We start from the raw sequence: 18,985 nt of genomic DNA on the forward strand, positions 1-18,985 counted from the left end.
CCGCGCCGCGTTCCTGCGAAGCTGGTGTGTTACGCCGAAGGGCGGTTATACCGGCTATATAGATACAGATACATAACACTACAGAGTGAGTAATTATCTTGTGGGTCACTTTGTAAAATTGATGTATGCAACAAATTTAAAATGACTTTTGAAACATGTTATACGCTCAACCGACTTGAATTAAGCAAGTAAATGCCGCATTCTGTCTATATTCTAGCGTGAGAAACAAGATTGCCCCTGACACTAACAAAGAGGAACAGAGGAATAAAGAGAACAGAGAAATAAAGAGGAACGAAAACAACAACAAAAGGACTCCACAGTAAGTGCAGGTGGCAGAACATTGAAGGCTAGCAACTAGGTTTATGGTAATCAAGTGGTATCAAGACTAACACACAGAGAGGATGGCGCCCCGTACAATGTTGCGTGCTGTATCTCTGCTGGTGCACATATTGTTCGTGTCAGGCGTCCAGACTCATCGGAACATTTTCGTCTGGGTTGAAATTCCCGAGGATATATCTCCAGGCAGCACAGTGGTCGGTCCGCAAGACCTCGTTAACGCCAGTGTTAATTTTACGGAAAACGGAGATGAACAATTTTGGTCTGTAAACATCACCGGAGGCGACGATTTTGGTCGTTTTAAGGTTCATACCAAGAACCTGACGTTGTCCGTTGCGTCTCCGCTGGACTACGCGTTACACCCGCGGTACAACCTGACGTTGGAGCTGACACGTGCAGGACACAAAAACACTTCTAGTACTTGGTACGTGAATCTCGTCATCGGGGTCACTGATGTGTCGGGGTACCCACCATTGTACGACAAACGGTGCGAAACGCCAGTCATATCTGAGCGACGAAAGGACGAAAACTATACTGTAATCAACAGCCACGGGCCGTATGGATTTCTTTATGGTGAGCCAGTCGGAACGTTTCCTGACTTCCTGCTATGGAATGGTGATGGCGAGAACTATACAGTTGTAGATAAGTACGTTATCATAAACGATGACTGCTCCTTTCGGGTCTTGATTGGTACGACCAGACTAGTTGGGAGTCAAACTTTTTTCGGACCGTGGCTTGAGGGGCCCCAAAACGGTAGAATTGAAATTCCATGTAACAACAGAGAGGGGAAAACTATAGGCAAAGGCTACTTATTGGACATTTCAATTGACGGTAAGCTTCCTATTTGGGTACAGGGTACCGAATTCAACATTCATGGACGCGTCCGATATGTTTGGGCTTTTGGGCTGAATGACGTTTTCTCTTCCTCAACCTCCGTTTGGATAAGATGTAGCGTTAATGTCACTGTTTTTTACAGCTCAGCACTTCTTGAGCTCTTTGCTGAGTACAACGTTACAGGGTGTCCCGAAAGCAGGTACGGACTAGAATGTGACAAAAACTGTGTTTGCAAGAACGGGGCGCGTTGCCATGGCTTTAACGGTGCCTGTGAGTGCCGTCCGGGCTGGAGAGGAAGGGCCTGTGATATTCCCTGGCCTGAGGTTGTCGTTGTAGCGACGCCTGGCGATTCAGTCGTGAAGTACATCGGTACCAATATGACCCTGACTTGCCTGGCCCCACACGTCCAAGTAGCAAATATGACGTGGTTTTATCAAGCAGAAAACGAACGCACCAACACGAAAATCACTGAGGAAGGAGCGGTACCGAACAGTTCCATTAACTTTCAACCGATTTTAGAATCAGCGAATGGCAAATACACTTGTGTGGTAAAGGCTGAGGATGGTAAACGTTTCAATGACATTTACGAGTTGAACGCCACAGAATGCCAACCCAACTATTACGGGAAGGTTTGTAACCAAGTGTGTGACTGTCATTACGGAGGGACGTGTGACAGGTGGGAGGGTTGTCTGTGTCCTCCGGGCCGTCGTGGAGACAGGTGTGAGCACACATGCGCACCTGGCACCTACGGGTGGAACTGCAGCATGAGCTGCTACTGTGAGAACATCGCCCCGTGTGACGCAGTGAATGGCAGCTGTATTTGTGCTGAAGGGCGGTCGGGAGAGTTTTGTCAGATCGTGTCCAGCGTTGGAAATAATCAAGCCGTTGTTGTGGCGTTGGCATCTGTTCTACCAACCATTGCTGTAATCGTTTGCATCGTGACTGTAGTGCTGATAAAACGGCGTAGGCGGCGTCCCAATCCAAGGAACACAAAACAGACAGATATCAATTTAGACGTTATGGAAACTCTGTCATCTTGGGAAGTGGACAAAGAGGACATCATTAGTTTGGAACACATGATCGGCGAGGGAGAGTTCGGCCATGTTGTGCGGGGAAAACTGCGCGTGCCCCAAGGCTACCAGATTTTGGTGGCCGCCAAAAGTATCCGGCCTGACCGCATGACAGCGTCTGCTGTCCGCGACTTTCGCCGCGAAATGGACATCCTTGCCAGGATCCACGAGGACAAAGAGGGACACCCAAATGTGGTGAAGTTTCATGGAGTCGTGACCAAGTCGGAACCTCAATACATTTTTGTTGAGTACGCTATGAATGAGGACCTGCTGCGGTACCTGTGGAATATAAGAGAGGAGCGTAAGATCACAGGACATACGAAACTGTTAGAACGGCTCAATTTTGCTCATGACGTGGCCAGCGGGTTATCAGAGCTGGCACGTCTGAAGATCGTGCACCGGGACATCGCAGCTCGTAACGTCGTCATCAGCGACAGGAAGGTGGCCAAGATTGCGGATTTCGGGCTGTCTCGTGACGTTTACGTGTCGTCGGCGTACAAACGCACCAACCAGGGCGGGGAGGAGGAGCTGTTGCCGCTGAAGTGGATGGCCCTGGAGTCGTTACGGGACGGGGTGTACACGTGCGAGAGTGACGTGTGGTCGTACGGTGTGCTGCTGTGGGAGATCGTCAGCTTTGGGGAGGAGCCGCGCTATGCTGGCGGCCCGATGCACCCGGACGTGTGCACACTGTTGGAGCTGCTGAGGAAAGGAGTCCGTCTGCAGCAGCCGGAGAACTGCTCACAGCCGCTGTACCGCATCATCAGGTCCTGCTGGGTAGTGGACCCGTCCAAGCGACCGACTCCAGAGGAACTGTTGGACAAGATAGATCAACTGAAGCCGCCGAGGCATGCCGCTCACCTGGTCAATCATGATCTTCGCTAACAACGCGTCTGTCCAGAGATGTGTCGTTATTTGTGTTACGGTTTGCTTGAAAGTCGACGTTTACTAGTTTAGGGGAAAACGGAATATGTACAAATTATGCCAATGATTAATTATCTTGCGTTCTGGGTATTTTGCATTATACTTTTCGTTCCAGAAAGCTGCCCGGCTGGGTCCCGGTTTGAAAATGGTCACCTGTGTTTAGGACGAGGTTGCCTTTACGTCTTTAAAATCGCCTGCAAAATTGAGACCCATCTTCTGCTTCCATGCCATCAGAGGAGCGGACTGGGGCTAGAATAGGATAGATCCATTTCTACTCCCGACCCAGGGCCTAGACCCCTGTTGGGGAATGGTCAGAAGCCTGGGTACCAGACCGCCGTGCCTATAGTTGCTAATCTCTTCTTTCTTCGGCCTTGGGAATAACTTGCCTCGCAGGCAAACACAGCACGCAGGCCCTGAATATCTCTCTCGGGATGAATATCAGAGACCGGGTGCCAATTTGCTCTGGGTGCCCATAGAGATCGGGCTTGTGGCCTTCCCGGCGAGAGGGCTATTTTAGAGCTAGGGCCTGGTATCCAGGCTAAAGGGATGGGCAAGTCCTGAATATGTGACTAGGTTTAAATCCCCAACCATTATTGGAGAAAATAGTCCTTAAAAAGAAAAAGAAAATTTACTACATACGTCGATAAAGGTTACTAGACATCCAGGTAATACGATACGCCAAAAAGCAACTGGATATAGTTTTAGAAACGGTCAGACGTTTCAGACACCATCCGTTATCTTTCGTCAGTGACACTGAAGAAATCTTGTTGGGGAGAGTTTTTATATCCTGGATGTAGCTATGATTCGATATGCAAAAGAGATCTAGTTGGAGAATAGTTTTATCCTAACCATGAATCAATTTACAAAATATGATACTGCACATTTAAATCTGTGGCAGATGAGAAGTGGTCTTTATTCACAATGCAAATCAAGATAAACTTAATATGTATAAAAACCCTTCTAGTAGAGCAACTTCTGTTCCAACAACGAAAACAACTAATAGCATGTTAAAACCTTGATACACAAATGATGCAATCTCCACTATCATATTGTTAATGACAACTAGTTAACTATATAGCAAACAATACAAAACTCTACAACTCCATGTGCTATACATCCACTAGTTGTAGTATGAATGTTTCACTATCATGGTAATATTATAAGCTAGCTATGTACAAAAAAATGTGCATTTTTATGGTGCACAGACTTTATACAATCTGCTGATTACATTTTTTCTCTACCCTTTCAGTAAAACCATTGCACACCTTTTATATTTGTCCCCCATTCTCATAACATTCTACTATAGTACTAAGTTCACATTTCAGGGAATTATTTGTTCCATCATCATTCATATTCACTTATTTGTCATCTCAATTGCACTGTTTCTGATCTGACTTGGTGTAAACGTTCATCAAGTACATTTACACTACCTATGGATAGATTGATCTACACGATAGATTTAATGAATGTATTTTCACCATTTCATAACAATTTTGCAATTGCACGAAAGCTTTTGGAATGATATATACTTTATACATGTTGGTTGCAGAATTACAGTTTTACATCAATTAGTTATCACCTAAAACTTTGCTAAACAGCAAGCCCCACATCTAACATGTACATGATCTATTAACCAATCAAAAATGCTAGCTGGCAATTTGTGCCATCTGATTGGCTAACCTGCTCGGCCAATAAAAACATCTCATTTGACTATTCAAAAATGTCTAAGGCATAGGAGAGGCACTATGTACATAAGGACGTCTGTCCCGTTGGTACATTAATTATTGCTATCTATAGAGCTTGGATGCCTGCAACACCTTCAAATACTGTAGTCTCTAGGAAAAGGCAAAATGCATCAGACTAGTATAACTGTAAGTTCACACTATTGTAAGTAGCATAGTTAAGCTGCCTATAGAGAGTATGATACAGTAACTGTATAGTTGGGGGGGGGGGGGTAGTATTTACAATGTCACACCCAGGGTGTTTTACCTTCAAATTGTATTTAATTGTAAACTTATATAATGATTTTCTTGTACCACTCTGTTGTTGGTCTCATTTACTAGTATGATCATGGTGTGTGTAAGTTTCACCCAAGCATCTCACCAACACAATCCATACATTGTTCAAACTAACTGTTTTATCATGGTGCTGTTGGCCTACAAAACCCCTACTATATTTGTAGTCTACATGACGAGGTGAGTCTACTTCACAGGAGACTTGGCTTCTAGTTCCCTCTTCTCCTGGCTCTTTGCTGCTGCTACATAGGAGAACACGCAGAGGACTGCATAGTTATGGAGAAAACATTGTATGCCTTTTATAGACGAAATATCTAAAAGAGTTTACAATATCAAGGTCATCGATAATGATGTTTTAACGTAATTATATACCATTCATGTACAATTTTGTATTTTATAAATTAGCAACAATGATATTTAGGACATCGATGATCAATGATGATATGTTCATGTATTTCTAGATAGATGATCTATGTACACCAGATTTATGCATTCTATATACGAACTATATGCATTTTTACGTGTTTTAAAGATTAGCAACGTTTACAATAATATGTAGGTCATCGTTAATGATGGTATGTTAAAGTAATTCTAGACCATTTATACGCCAAAAATAGTTACTCAAGCAACTGGATATGGTTTTGAAACGGTCAGACGTTTCGGATAGAATCCACTATCCTTCGTCAGTGACACTGAAGAGATCTGGAAGAAACAGGTCTTTTATACTCTAACTATGAATGCAGACAATTTCAGATGCTTGAGTAACTATTTTTGGCGTATCTTATTACCTGGATGTCTAACCTACATCGACGTAGACCATTTATATACTATAGTTTTTATGTACTTGAAATATCGTTATTCTGACCATGTCAGATTCCATCTGTCGCTGTCTCTGTCCGCAAGGGCAGCCATTTGTAATAGCCTCAGGCTAGTTGGGCAGCAGTACTCTCTCCCTAAACGAGGCATAAACCTTCTTTATCAAGTCAGAGAAAGTTAATAAACTTCTGATTTCTCTATGCATGACACATATTAACATTTACAAAGCCCTATTGTCTCCGTTTCTACGCATATTGTACTTGGTGATGTCTGGCTAGATTCAAAACAGCTCTCAGATGAGGGCGTATCTTATGAACATATAGTGTGCCGTTTTCTTACAAATTTCAGATGAAAGAAGATTCTGGTAAGGGAAAACAGAACTTAGACTTGAGCCGCAGGTCCAAATTCAAAATAGCGTTGATGTATAAAGAACTTATAGCATAGTAACCTAATTGTAGACACAAAAGTATTGAAAGGAAAGTTGGAAGAATATTCTTGACGTAAAACAGCTGACCTTTAAACCACCTTTAACCTAGTTCCTTTACAAAACTTGTAGAACAAGTACAGGACAGGGTCGGTCTAACTCTTGGGAGGGGGGTGGGGTGTTGTGTGTGTGTGTGTGTGTGTGTGTGTGTGTGTGTGTGTGTGTGTGTGTGTATGTGTAGAAGAAAAAAATCCAAAAACTTGCACCATTTTATACTAGCATATTTTAAAATCTGAAATAATTCATCAAGTTACATTAACATAATGTGAGTCAACATAATGCACTGTAAGGTTTTGGTAATGTTTCCACTCCGTAATAGGCACGAATGGTTTCGTCCTATCAGGGTACATGACGCGTCGCCGGAGGCAATATAATCATCACTGAAATAGGCGTCGTCCATTGTGCAGCCTTGAGTATAATTCTCAGCAAAATATCTGCTTGTATAGAGCTTCAGGACGCACTTTATTTGTGCCACATGTCCGGTAAGAACGATATGAGCAACAGAGTCACTGACAACAAGTCAGCAACAACAGCTACAGGCACAAACGCCGTGCTAATATTTTTTCTGTCTACTTCCTCATGGCCAACTGGTTGTACATCAGGACCCAAGGTAAGTCACAAATCTTCGTTTTTGAGTTCCCTATATTTTGATAAAGGAAACTTGCAACTGTCATATTCAAATCAATCCCTAGCTATTATTTTACCATTGGTTGAGCAGCCCATAACACATCGTCGCCAATAAAAACTTTATGTGTGCATTATGTCTAGCCGATGTCCTAACTTAGAGATAGAATAAACCCAAATGATAAACTAAGACATACATTTGCGCATGCGTTTCACTGACAACATTTCACTGACAGAGTGGGCAATCAACTTGTGGGTCACTTTGTAGAATTGATGTATGCAACGAATTTGAAATGACTTTTGAAACATGTTATACGCTCAACCGACTTGAATTAAGCAAGTAAATGCCGAATTCTGTTTACCTTCCAGCTTGAGAAACAAGATTGCCCATGGCACGAAAAAGAGGAACAAAACGAATGAATCCAGAAGGACTCCACAGTAAGTGCAGGCGGCAGAACATTTGAAGGTTAGCAACTAGGTTTATGGTAATCAAGTTGTATCAAGACTTAGTCAGAGAGAACTTGAGATGGCGCTCCGTACAACGTTGCGTGCTGTATCTCTGCTGGTGCAGATTCTATTCGTGTGTGGCTTTCAGAGTTATATGAACATTTCTGCAGCTGTCTGGGTTGAAATCCCCGAGGACATATCTCCAGGCAGCACAGTGGTCGGTCCGCGAAACCTCGTTAACGCCAGTGTTAATTTTACGGAAAACGGAGATGAACAATTTTGGTCTGTAAACATCACCGGAGGCGACGATTTTGGTCGTTTTAAGGTTCATACCAAGAACCTGACGTTGTCCGTTGCGGCTCCGCTGGACTACGCGTTACACCCGCGATACAACCTGACTTTGGAGCTGAAACGTGCGAGAGACAAAAACACTTCTAGTACTTGGTACGTGAATCTCGTAATCGAGGTCACTGACGTGTCAGAATACCCACCATTGTACGACAAACGGTGCGAAACGCCAGTTCTATCCGAGCGACGAAAGGGCGAAAAGTACACTGTGATCAACAGCGACGGGCCTCTGTATGGCTTTCTCAATGGTGAGCGTGTTGTAACGTTCCCGGACTTGCTGCTATTGAATGACAATCGTGAGAACTATACTGTTGTGGATAAGTACGTGCATATGAACGATGACTGCTCCTTTCGAATCTCGCTTGGTACGACCAGACTAGTTGGGAGTCAAATCTTTCTCCAACCGTGGCTTGAAGAGCCTCTAAACGGAAGAGTTGAAGCTCAATGTAATGACAGAAATGGGAAAACTATAGGTAAAACCTACTTATTGGACATTTTTATCGACGATAAGCTTCCTATTTGGGTACAGGGCAGCAAGTTCAACATGCATGGACGCGTGCGATATGTTTGGGCTTTCGAGCTGAATGACGTGTGGTCTTCTATCTCCTATTGGTTCCGATGTAGCATTTACGCTACTTTTGTCGACGTCCTAAGTCTTGCCGAGGTCTTTGCCGAGTACAACGTTACAGGGTGTCCCGTGGGCAGGTACGGACTAGAATGTGACAAAACTGTGTTGCAAGAACGGGGCCGTGCTCATGCTTTCAATGGCGCCTGTGAGTGCCGTCCTGGCTGGAGAGAAAGGGCCTGTGATATTCCCTGGCCTGAAGTTGTCGTTATAGCGACGCCTGGCGATTCAGTTGTCAAGTACATAGGTACCAATCTGACTCTAACTTGCCTGGCTCTACACATCCAAGTAGCAAATATGACGTGGTTTTATCAAGCAGAAAATGAACGTACCAACACAAAAATCACTGAGGAAGGAGCGGTACCGAACAGTTCCATCAACTTTCAACCGATTGTAGAGTCAGCGAATGGAAAATACACTTGTGTGGTAAAGCATGAGGATGGTAAACGTTTCAATGACATTTACGAGTTGAACGCCACAGAATGCCAACCCAACTATTACGGGAAGGTTTGTAGCCAAGTGTGTAACTGTCAGTACGGAGGGACGTGTGACAGGTGGGAGGGTTGTCTGTGTCCTCCGGGCCGTCGTGGAGACAGGTGTGAGCACACATGCGCACCTGGCACCTTCGGGTGGAACTGCAGCATGGGCTGCTACTGTGAGAACAGCGCCCCGTGTGACGCAGTGAATGGCAGCTGCATTTGTGCCGAAGGGCAGTCGGGCGAGTTTTGTCAGATCGTGTCCAGCGTTGGAAATAATCAAGTCGTCGTTATGGTGTTGGCATCTGTTCTTCCGACCATTGCTGTAATCGGTTGTATCGTGACTGGAGTCCTGGTAAAACAGCGTAGGCGGCGCCCAACTCCAAGAAACACAAAACAGACAGATATCAACCTAGACGTCATGGAAACTCTGTCATCTTGGGAAGTGGACAAAGAGGACATCATTAATTTCGAACACATGATCGGCGAGGGAGAGTTCGGCCATGTTGTGAGGGGAAGACTGCGTGTGCCCCAAGGCTACCAGGTTTTGGTCGCCGCCAAAAGTATCCGGCCCGACCGCGTGACAGCGTCGGCTGCCCGCGACTTTCGACGCGAGATGCACATCCTCGCCAGGATCCACGAGGACAAAGAGGGGCACCCGAATGTGGTGAAGTTTTATGGAGTCGTGACCAAGTCGGAGCCTCAGTACATTCTTGTTGAGTACGCTATGAATGAGGACCTGCGGCGGTACCTGTGGACTATAAGAGAGGAGCGTAAGACCACAGGACATACGAAACTGTTAGAACGGCTCAATTTTGCTCATGACGTGGCCAGCGGGTTATCAGAGCTGGCGCGTCTGAAGATCGTGCACCGGGACATCGCAGCTCGCAATGTCGTCATCAGCGACAGGAAGGTGGCTAAGATCGCGGACTTCGGGCTGTCGCGTGACGTCTACGTGTCGTCGGCGTACAAACGCACCAACCAGGGCGGGGAGGAGGAGCTGTTGCCGCTGAAGTGGATGGCGGTGGAGTCGTTACGGGACGGGGTGTACACGTGCGAGAGTGACGTTTGGTCCTACGGCGTGCTGCTGTGGGAGATCGCCAGTTTTGGGGAGGAGCCGCGCTATGCTGGTGGCCCGATGCACCCGGACGTGTGCACGCTGTTGGAGCTGCTGAGGAAAGGAGTCCGTCTGCAGCAGCCGGAGAACTGCTCACAGCCGCTGTACCGCATCATCAGGTCCTGCTGGATAGTGGACCCGTCGAAGCGACCGACTCCAGAGGAACTGTTGGCCAAGATAGATCAACTGAAGCCGCCGAGGCATGCCGCTCACCTGGTCAATCATGATCTTCGCTAACAACGCGTCTGTCCAGAGATGTGTCGTTATTTGTGTTACAGTTTGCTTGAAAGTCGACGTTTACTAGTTTAGGGGAAACGGAATATGTACAAATTATGCCAATGACTAATTACGAGGGTGAGTCAGAAAGTAATGCAAGTGGTTTCATAAAAGACTCGTTTTTTAATCAATTGAGTTGAAATTTGGCACAAAAGTAGAAGTATATGTCCTCTTGAGATTGAATGTTTTAAATTTGGTCTTTATCATTTTATGAGCAACTGAGTTGATTTCAAGATGAACACACCCTTGGTAGCTTGTCAGACTATCAATTACTCTAAATCTGACCCACTGAAAATCACTGTAGGAGGTTGAAATTATACATGTATGATATCAAGTGTTTCTATAGGTTGCGTGCCAATTTTCATTTCTAAACTCGTAATGGTTCTTTATTTACAGCTGCTAGGATGCAGTACGTTGTGTTATAGAGCTGTTGGATTTATACACAAATTCGTGAGTTGTTGGTTAAAAGCCTACTTTTTCATTAACTAAAAGAAACGAAACTTTACACAGTTATTAACTGTTTAAAGGCCAAAAAGTGTGCTAAGTTTCATTGCTCTTTGTTAATGGAAAAGAAGGCTACAGAAAGTTTGAATCATAACACCGCAGATCTCATGACCCTGAAGACCGCGTATACCTCACTCTACACCAGCAACGAAAAAAGGAAAACTGATCGGATTTCAGAGTTGAAATTAAGCATGTGGCTTATAGAGAAATACAGCTTATTACATGTACAGGCTTAGTCTCATACAATGCCAAAAATTGGTTTAGGGAAATTCTTAATTGTACGTTAATTGGACCTCACTTTTCTTCTGACGGGATACCAAGGGCGTGGTCACCTTGAAAGTAGCCCAATCACTCATAAAATAATGAGCAACAAAGTTAGATATTTCAATCTCAAGAGGAGATATGTCTTAACCTTTGTGCCAAATTTCAACTCATTCGATCAAAGAACGACTCTGTTATGAAACCACTTGCATTACTTTCTGACTCACCCTCGGTATCTTGCGTTCTGGGTATTTTGAATAATACTTTTCGTTCCAGAAAGCTGCCCGGCTGGGTCCCGGTTTGAAAATGGTCACCTGTGTTTAGGACGAGGTTGCCTTTACGTCTTTAAAATCGCCTGCAAAATTGAGACCCATCTTCTGCTTCCATGTCATCAGAGGAGCGAACTGGGGCTAGAATAGGATAGATCCATTTCTACTCCCGACCGAGGGCCTAGACCCCTGTTGGGGAATGGTCAGAAGCCTGGGTACCAGACCGCCGTGCCTATAGTTGCTAATCTATTCTCTCTTCGGCCTTGGGAATAACTTGCCTCGCAGGCAAACACAGCACGCAGGCCCTGAATATCTCTCTCGGGATGAATATCAGAGACCGGGTGCCAATTTGCTCTGGGTGCCCATAGAGATCGGGCTTGTGGCCTTCCCGGCGAGAGGGCTATTTTAGAGCTAGGGCCTGGTATCCAGGCTAAAGGGATGGGCAAGTCCTGAATATGTGACTAGGTTTAAATCCCCAACCATTATTGGAGAAAATAGTCCTTAAAAAGAAAAAGAAAATTTACTACATACGTCGATAAAGGTTACTAGACATCCAGGTAATACGATACGCCAAAAAGCAACTGGATATAGTTTTAGAAACGGTCAGACGTTTCAGACACCATCCGTTATCTTTCGTCAGTGACACTGAAGAAATCTTGTTGGGGAGAGTTTTTATATCCTGGATGTAGCTATGATTCGATATGCAAAAGAGATCTAGTTGGAGAATAGTTTTATCCTAACCATGAATCAATTTACAAAATATGATACTGCACATTTAAATCTGTGGCAGATGAGAAGTGTCTTTATTCACAATGCAAATCAGGATAAACTTAATGTATATAAAAACCCTTCTAGTAGAGCACTTTCTGTTCCAACACGAAAAACACTAAATAGCATGTAAAACCTTGATACACAAATGATGCAATCTCCACTATCATATTGTCAATGACAACTATTTAACTATATAGCAAACAATACAAAACTCTACAACCCTATGCATGTACTATACAGTCCACTAGTTGTAGTATGAATGTTTTACTATCATAGTAATATTATAAGCTAGCTATGTACACAAAATGTGCATTTTTATGGTGCACAGACTTTATACAATCTGCTGATTACATTTTTTCTCTACCCTTTCAGTAAAACCATTGCACACCTTTTATATTTGTCCCCCATTCTCATAACATTCTACTATAGTACTAAGTTCACATTTCAGGGGATTATTTGTTCCATCATCATTCATATTCACTTATTTGTCATCTCAATTGCACTGTTTCTGATCTGACTTGGTGTAAACGTTCATCAAGTACATTTACACTACCTATGGATAGATTGATCTACACGATAGATTTAATGAATGTATTTTCACCATTTCATAACAATTTTGCAATTGCACGAAAGCTTTTGGAATGATATATACTTTATACATGTTGGTTGCAGAATTACAGTTTTACATCAATTAGTTATCACCTAAAACTTTGCTAAACAGCAAGCCCCACATCTAACATGTACATGATCTATTAACCAATCAAAAATGCTAGCTGGCAATTTGTGCCATCTGATTGGCTAACCTGCTCGGCCAATAAAAACATCTCATTTGACTATTCAAAAATGTCTAAGGCATAGGAGAGGCACTATGTACATAAGGACGTCTGTCCCGTTGGTACATTAATTATTGCTATCTATAGAGCTTGGATGCCTGCAACACCTTCAAATACTGTAGTCTCTAGGAAAAGGCAAAATGCATCAGACTAGTATAACTGTAAGTTCACACTATTGTAAGTAGCATAGTTAAGCTGCCTATAGAGAGTATGATACAGTAACTGTATAGTTGGGGGGGGGGGTAGTATTTACAATGTCACACCCAGGGTGTTTTACCTTCAAATTGTATTTAATTGTAAACTTATATAATGATTTTCTTGTACCACTCTGTTGTTGGTCTCATTTATGATCATGGTGTGTGTAAGTTTCACCCAAGCATCTCACCAACACAATCCATACATTGTTCAAACTAACTGTTTTATCATGGTGCTGTTGGCCTACAAAACCCCTACTATATTTGTAGTCTACATGACGAGGTGAGTCTACTTCACAGGAGACTTGGCTTCTAGTTCCCTCTTCTCCTGGCTCTTTGCTGCTGCTACATAGGAGAACACGCAGAGGACTGCATAGTTATGGAGAAAACATTGTATGCCTTTTATAGACGAAATATCTAAAAGAGTTTACAATATCAAGGTCATCGATAATGATGTTTTAACGTAATTCTATACCATTCATGTACAATTTTGTATTTTATAAATTAGCAACAATGATATTTAGGACATCGATGATCAATGATGATATGTTCATGTATTTCTAGATAGATGATCTATGTACACCAGATTTATGCATTCTATATACGAACTATATGCATTTTTACGTGTTTTAAAGATTAGCAACGTTTACAATAATATGTAGGTCATCGTTAATGATGGTATGTTAAAGTAATTCTAGACCATTTATACGCCAAAAATAGTTACTCAAGCAACTGGATATGGTTTTGAAACGGTCAGACGTTTCGGATAGAATCCACTATCCTTCGTCAGTGACACTGAAGAGATCTGGAAGAAACAGGTCTTTTATACTCTAACTATGAATGAAGACAATTTCAGATGCTTGAGTAACTATTTTTGGCGTATCTTATTACCTGGATGTCTAACCTACATCGACGTAGACCATTTATATACTATAGTTTTTATGTACTTGAAATATCGTTATTCTGACCATGTCAGATTCCATCTGTCGCTGTCTCTGTCCGCAAGGGCAGCCATTTGTAATAGCCTCAGGCTAGTTGGGCAGCAGTACTCTCTCCCTAAACGAGGCATAAACCTTCTTTATCAAGTCAGAGAAAGTTAATAAACTTCTGATTTCTCTATACATGACACAAATAAAATTTACAAAGCCCTATTGTCTCCGTTTCTACGTATATTGTACTTGGTGATGTCTGGCTAGATTCAAAACAGCTCTCAGATGACGGCGTATCTTATGAACATATAGTGTACCGTTTTCTTACAAATTTCAGATGAAAGAAGATTCTGGTAAGGGAAAACAGAACTTGGACTTGAGCCCAGGTCCAAATTCAAAATAGCGTTGATGTATAAAGAACTTATAGCATAGTAACCTAATTGTAAACACAAAGTAGTCAAAGGAAAGTTGGAAGGATATTCTTGACGTAAAACAGCTGACCTTTAAACCACCTTTAACCTAGTTCCTTTACAAAACTTGTAGAACAAGTACAGGACAGGGTCGGTCTAACTCTTGGGAGGGGGGTGGTGTGTGTGTGTGTGTGTGTGTGTGTGTGTGTGTGTGTGTGAAAGAAAAAAAAATCCAAAAACTTGCATCATTTTATGCTAGCATATTTTAAAATCTGAGATAATTCATCAAGTTACATTAACATAATGTGAGTCAACATAATGCACTGTAAGGTTTTGGTAATGTTTCCACCCCGTAATAGGCACGAATGGTTTCGTCCTATCAGGGTACATGACGCGTCGCCGGAGGTAATATAATCATCACTGAAATAGGCGTCGTCCATTGCGCAGCATTGAGTATAATTTTCAGCAAAATATCTACTTGTATATAGAGCGTCAGGACGCACTTTATTTGTGCCACATGTCCGGTAAGAACGACATGAGCAACAGAGTCACTGACAACAAGTCAGCAACAACAGCTACAGCACAAACGCCGTGCTAATATTTTTTCTGTCTACTTCCTCATGGCCAACTGGTTGTACATCAGGACCCAAGGTAAGTCACAAATCTTCGTTTTTGAGTTCCCTATATTTTGATAAAGGAAACTTGCAACAGTCATATTCAGATCAATCCCTAGCCATTATTTTACCATTGGTTGAGCAGCCCATAACACATCGTCGCCGATAAAAACTTTATGTGTGCATTCTGTCTAGCCGATGTCCTAACTTAGAGATAGAATAAACCCAAATGATAAACTAAGACATACATTTGCGAATGCGTTTCACTGACAACATTCCACTGACAGAGTGGGCAATCAACTTGTGGGTCACTTTGTAGAATTTACGTATGCAACAAATTCAAAATGACTTTTGAAATATGTTATACGCTCAACCGACTGGAATTAAGCAAGTAAACGCCGAATTCTGTTTACCTTCTAGCTTGAGAAACAAGATTGCCCCTGGCACGAAAAAGAGGAACAAAACGAATGAATCCAGAAGGACTCTACAGTAAGTGCAGGCGGCAGAACATTTGAAGGTTAGCAACTAGGTTTATGGTAATTAAGTGGAATCAAGACTTAGTCAAAGAGAACTTGAGATGGCGCTCCGTACAACGTTGCGTGCTGTATCTCTGCTGGTGCAGATTCTATTCGTGTGTGGCTTTCAGAGTTATATGAACATTTCTGCAGCTGTCTGGGTTGAAATCCCCGAGGACATATCTCCAGGCAGCACAGTGGTCGGTCCGCGAGACCTCGTTAACGCCAGTGTTAATTTTACGGAAAACGGAGATGAACAATTTTGGTCTGTAAACATCACCGGAGGCGACGATTTGGGTCGTTTCAAGGTTCATACCAAGAACCTGACGTTGTCCGTTGCGGCTCCGCTGGACTACATGTTATACCCGCGGTACAACCTGACGTTGGAGCTGACACGTGCGAGAGACAAAAACACTTCTAGTACTTGGTACGTGAATCTCGTAATCGAGGTCACTGACGTGTCAGAATACCCACCATTGTACGACAAACGGTGCGAAACGCCAGTTCTATCCGAGCGACGAAAGGGCGAAAAGTACACTGTGATCAACAGCGACGGGCCTCTGTATGGCTTTCTCAATGGTGAGCGTGTTGTAACGTTCCCGGACTTGCTGCTATTGAATGACAATCGTGAGAACTATACTGTTGTGGATAAGTACGTGCATATGAACGATGACTGCTCCTTTCGAATCTCGCTTGGTACGACCAGACTAGTTGGGAGTCAAATCTTTCTCCAACCGTGGCTTGAAGAGCCTCTAAACGGAAGAGTTGAAGCTCAATGTAATGACAGAAATGGGAAAACTATAGGTAAAACCTACTTATTGGACATTTTTATCGACGATAAGCTTCCTATTTGGGTACAGGGCAGCAAGTTCAACATGCATGGACGCGTGCGATATGTTTGGGCTTTCGAGCTGAATGACGTGTGGTCTTCTATCTCCTATTGGTTCCGATGTAGCATTTACGCTACTTTTGTCGACGTCCTAAGTCTTGCCGAGGTCTTTGCCGAGTACAACGTTACAGGGTGTCCCGTGGGCAGGTACGGACTAGAATGTGACAAAAACTGTGTTTGCAAGAACGGGGCCCGTTGCCATGGCTTCAATGGCGCGTGTGAGTGCCGTCCGGGCTGGAGAGGAAGGGCCTGTGATATTCCCTGGCCTGAGGTTGTCGTTATAGCAACGCCTGGCGATTCAGTTGTCAAGTACATAGGTACCAATCTGACTCTAACTTGCCTGGCTCTACACATCCAAGTAGCAAATATGACGTGGGTTTATCAAGCAGAAAATGAACGTACCAACACAAAAATCACTGAGGAAGGAGCGGTACCGAACAGTTCCATCAACTTTCAACCGATTGTAGAGTCAGCGAATGGAAAATACACTTGTGTGGTAAAGCATGAGGATGGTAAACGTTTCAATGACATTTACGTGTTGAACGCCACAGAATGCCAACCCAACTATTACGGGAAGGTTTGTAACCAAGCGTGTAACTGTCAGTACGGAGGGACGTGTGACAGGTGGAAGGGTTGTCTGTGTCCTCCGGGCCGTCGTGGAGACAGGTGTGAGTACATCTGCGCACCTGGCACATTCGGGTGGAACTGCAGCATGAGCTGCTACTGTGAGAACAGCGCCCCGTGTGACGCAGTGAATGGTAGCTGTATTTGTGCCCAAGGGCAGTCGGGCGAGTTTTGTCAGATCGTGTCCAGCGTTGGAAATAATCAAGTCGTCGTTATGGTGTTGGCATCTGTTCTTCCGACCATTGCTGTAATCGGTTGTATCGTGACTGGAGTCCTGGTAAAACAGCGTAGGCGGCGCCCAACTCCAAGAAACACAAAACAGACAGATATCAACCTAGACGTCATGGAAACTCTGTCATCTTGGGAAGTGGACAAAGAGGACATCATTAATTTCGAACACATGATCGGCGAGGGAGAGTTCGGCCATGTTGTGAGGGGAAGACTGCGTGTGCCCCAAGGCTACCAGGTTTTGGTCGCCGCCAAAAGTATCCGGCCTGACCGCGTGACAGCGTCGGCTGCCCGCGACTTTCGACGCGAGATGCACATCCTCGCCAGGATCCACGAGGACAAAGAGGGGCACCCGAATGTGGTGAAGTTTTATGGAGTCGTGACCAAGTCGGAGCCTCAGTACATTCTTGTTGAGTACGCTATGAATGAGGACCTGCGGCGGTACCTGTGGACTATAAGAGAGGAGCGTAAGACCACAGGACATACGAGACTGTTAGAACGGCTCAATTTTGCTCATGACGTGGCCAGCGGGTTATCAGAGCTGGCGCGTCTGAAGATCGTGCACCGGGACATCGCAGCTCGCAATGTCGTCATCAGCGACAGGAAGGTGGCTAAGATCGCGGACTTCGGGCTGTCGCGTGACGTTTACGTGTCGTCGGCGTACAAACGCACCAACCAGGGCGGGGAGGAGGAGCTGTTGCCGCTGAAGTGGATGGCCCTGGAGTCGTTACGGGACGGGGTGTACACGTGCGAGAGTGACGTGTGGTCGTACGGCGTGCTGCTGTGGGAGATCGCCAGCTTTGGGGAGGAGCCGCGCTATGCTGGCGGCCCGATGCACCCGGACGTGTGCACACTGTTGGAGCTGCTGAGGAAAGGAGTCCGTCTGCAGCAGCCGGAGAACTGCTCACAGCCGCTGTACCGCATCATCAGGTCCTGCTGGATAGTGGACCCGTCCAAGCGACCGACTCCAGAGGAACTGTTGGACAAGATAGATCAACTGAAGCCGCCGAGGCATGCCGCTCACCTGGTCAATCATGATCTTCGCTAACAACGCGTGTGTCCAGAGAAGTGTCGTCATTTCTGTTGCAGTTTGAATGCTGGATATAGTAGAGTGGACTCATTCCTCAGCTGACCGACATTTATCGCACCATAGCCATCCCTCAGTAAGACATCTAGTGCCGCATATAGTCCCAGTTTCCAACTTATTACAGCCTGCCAAACCCGTTTCCTTTTTTTACAACTTCTTCAGTGGCTAGAGGCTTAATGACACAAAGTGGCAGTTTGCTTGAAAGTCAGACTTTTACTAGTTTAGGGGAAACGCAGTGTATATCAAGTTATGTGTATATTATTATGCTTTAACTACCATGGTCTTAGTTCGGACATTCACAGATCACGGTTGGGAGTTATGCTATGGTCACATTACATCCCAGGTCCGGTAGAGATGTCGCGAAACGAAAAATAAAATTTCTACCACGGAATATGTACAAATTATGCCAATGATTAATTATTATCTTGCGTTCTGGGTATTTTGCATAATACTTTTCGTTCCAGAAAG

General features: G+C 44.2%; 3 protein-coding genes across 3 annotated transcripts; all 3 read left to right on the forward strand.

Annotated features, from left to right (window-relative positions):
• The first annotated feature begins 767 nt into the window (after positions 1-767).
• On the forward strand, positions 768-3,122 carry LOC118413019 (tyrosine-protein kinase receptor Tie-1-like). Its single transcript, XM_035816138.1, has one exon. The coding sequence runs from the start codon at positions 1,548-1,550 to the stop codon at positions 3,120-3,122; it is 1,575 nt and encodes a 524-aa protein (XP_035672031.1). The 5' UTR covers positions 768-1,547.
• Positions 3,123-8,817: 5,695 nt separating this feature from the next.
• LOC118413020 (angiopoietin-1 receptor-like) lies at positions 8,818-10,435 on the forward strand. Its single transcript, XM_035816139.1, has one exon. It carries the CDS (start codon positions 8,818-8,820, stop codon positions 10,348-10,350), a length of 1,533 nt encoding a protein of 510 aa, XP_035672032.1. The 3' UTR covers positions 10,351-10,435.
• A 5,163-nt stretch (positions 10,436-15,598) lies between these two features.
• LOC118413028 lies at positions 15,599-18,478 on the forward strand. The gene has a single exon (XM_035816157.1). The coding sequence runs from the start codon at positions 15,752-15,754 to the stop codon at positions 18,476-18,478; it is 2,727 nt and encodes a 908-aa protein (XP_035672050.1). The 5' UTR covers positions 15,599-15,751.
• The last annotated feature ends 507 nt before the right edge of the window (positions 18,479-18,985 follow it).

The sequence above is a fragment of the Branchiostoma floridae genome, chromosome 4, assembly GCF_000003815.2.
Source record: "Branchiostoma floridae strain S238N-H82 chromosome 4, Bfl_VNyyK, whole genome shotgun sequence".
NCBI lineage: Eukaryota > Metazoa > Chordata > Leptocardii > Amphioxiformes > Branchiostomatidae > Branchiostoma > Branchiostoma floridae.

Coding starts and splice junctions, on each gene's coding strand:
- LOC118413019 (XM_035816138.1), top strand. CDS start 1,548: ATGACCCTGACTTGCCTGGCCCCACACGTCCAAGTAGCAAATATGACG.
- LOC118413020 (XM_035816139.1), top strand. CDS start 8,818: ATGACGTGGTTTTATCAAGCAGAAAATGAACGTACCAACACAAAAATC.
- LOC118413028 (XM_035816157.1), top strand. CDS start 15,752: ATGGCGCTCCGTACAACGTTGCGTGCTGTATCTCTGCTGGTGCAGATT.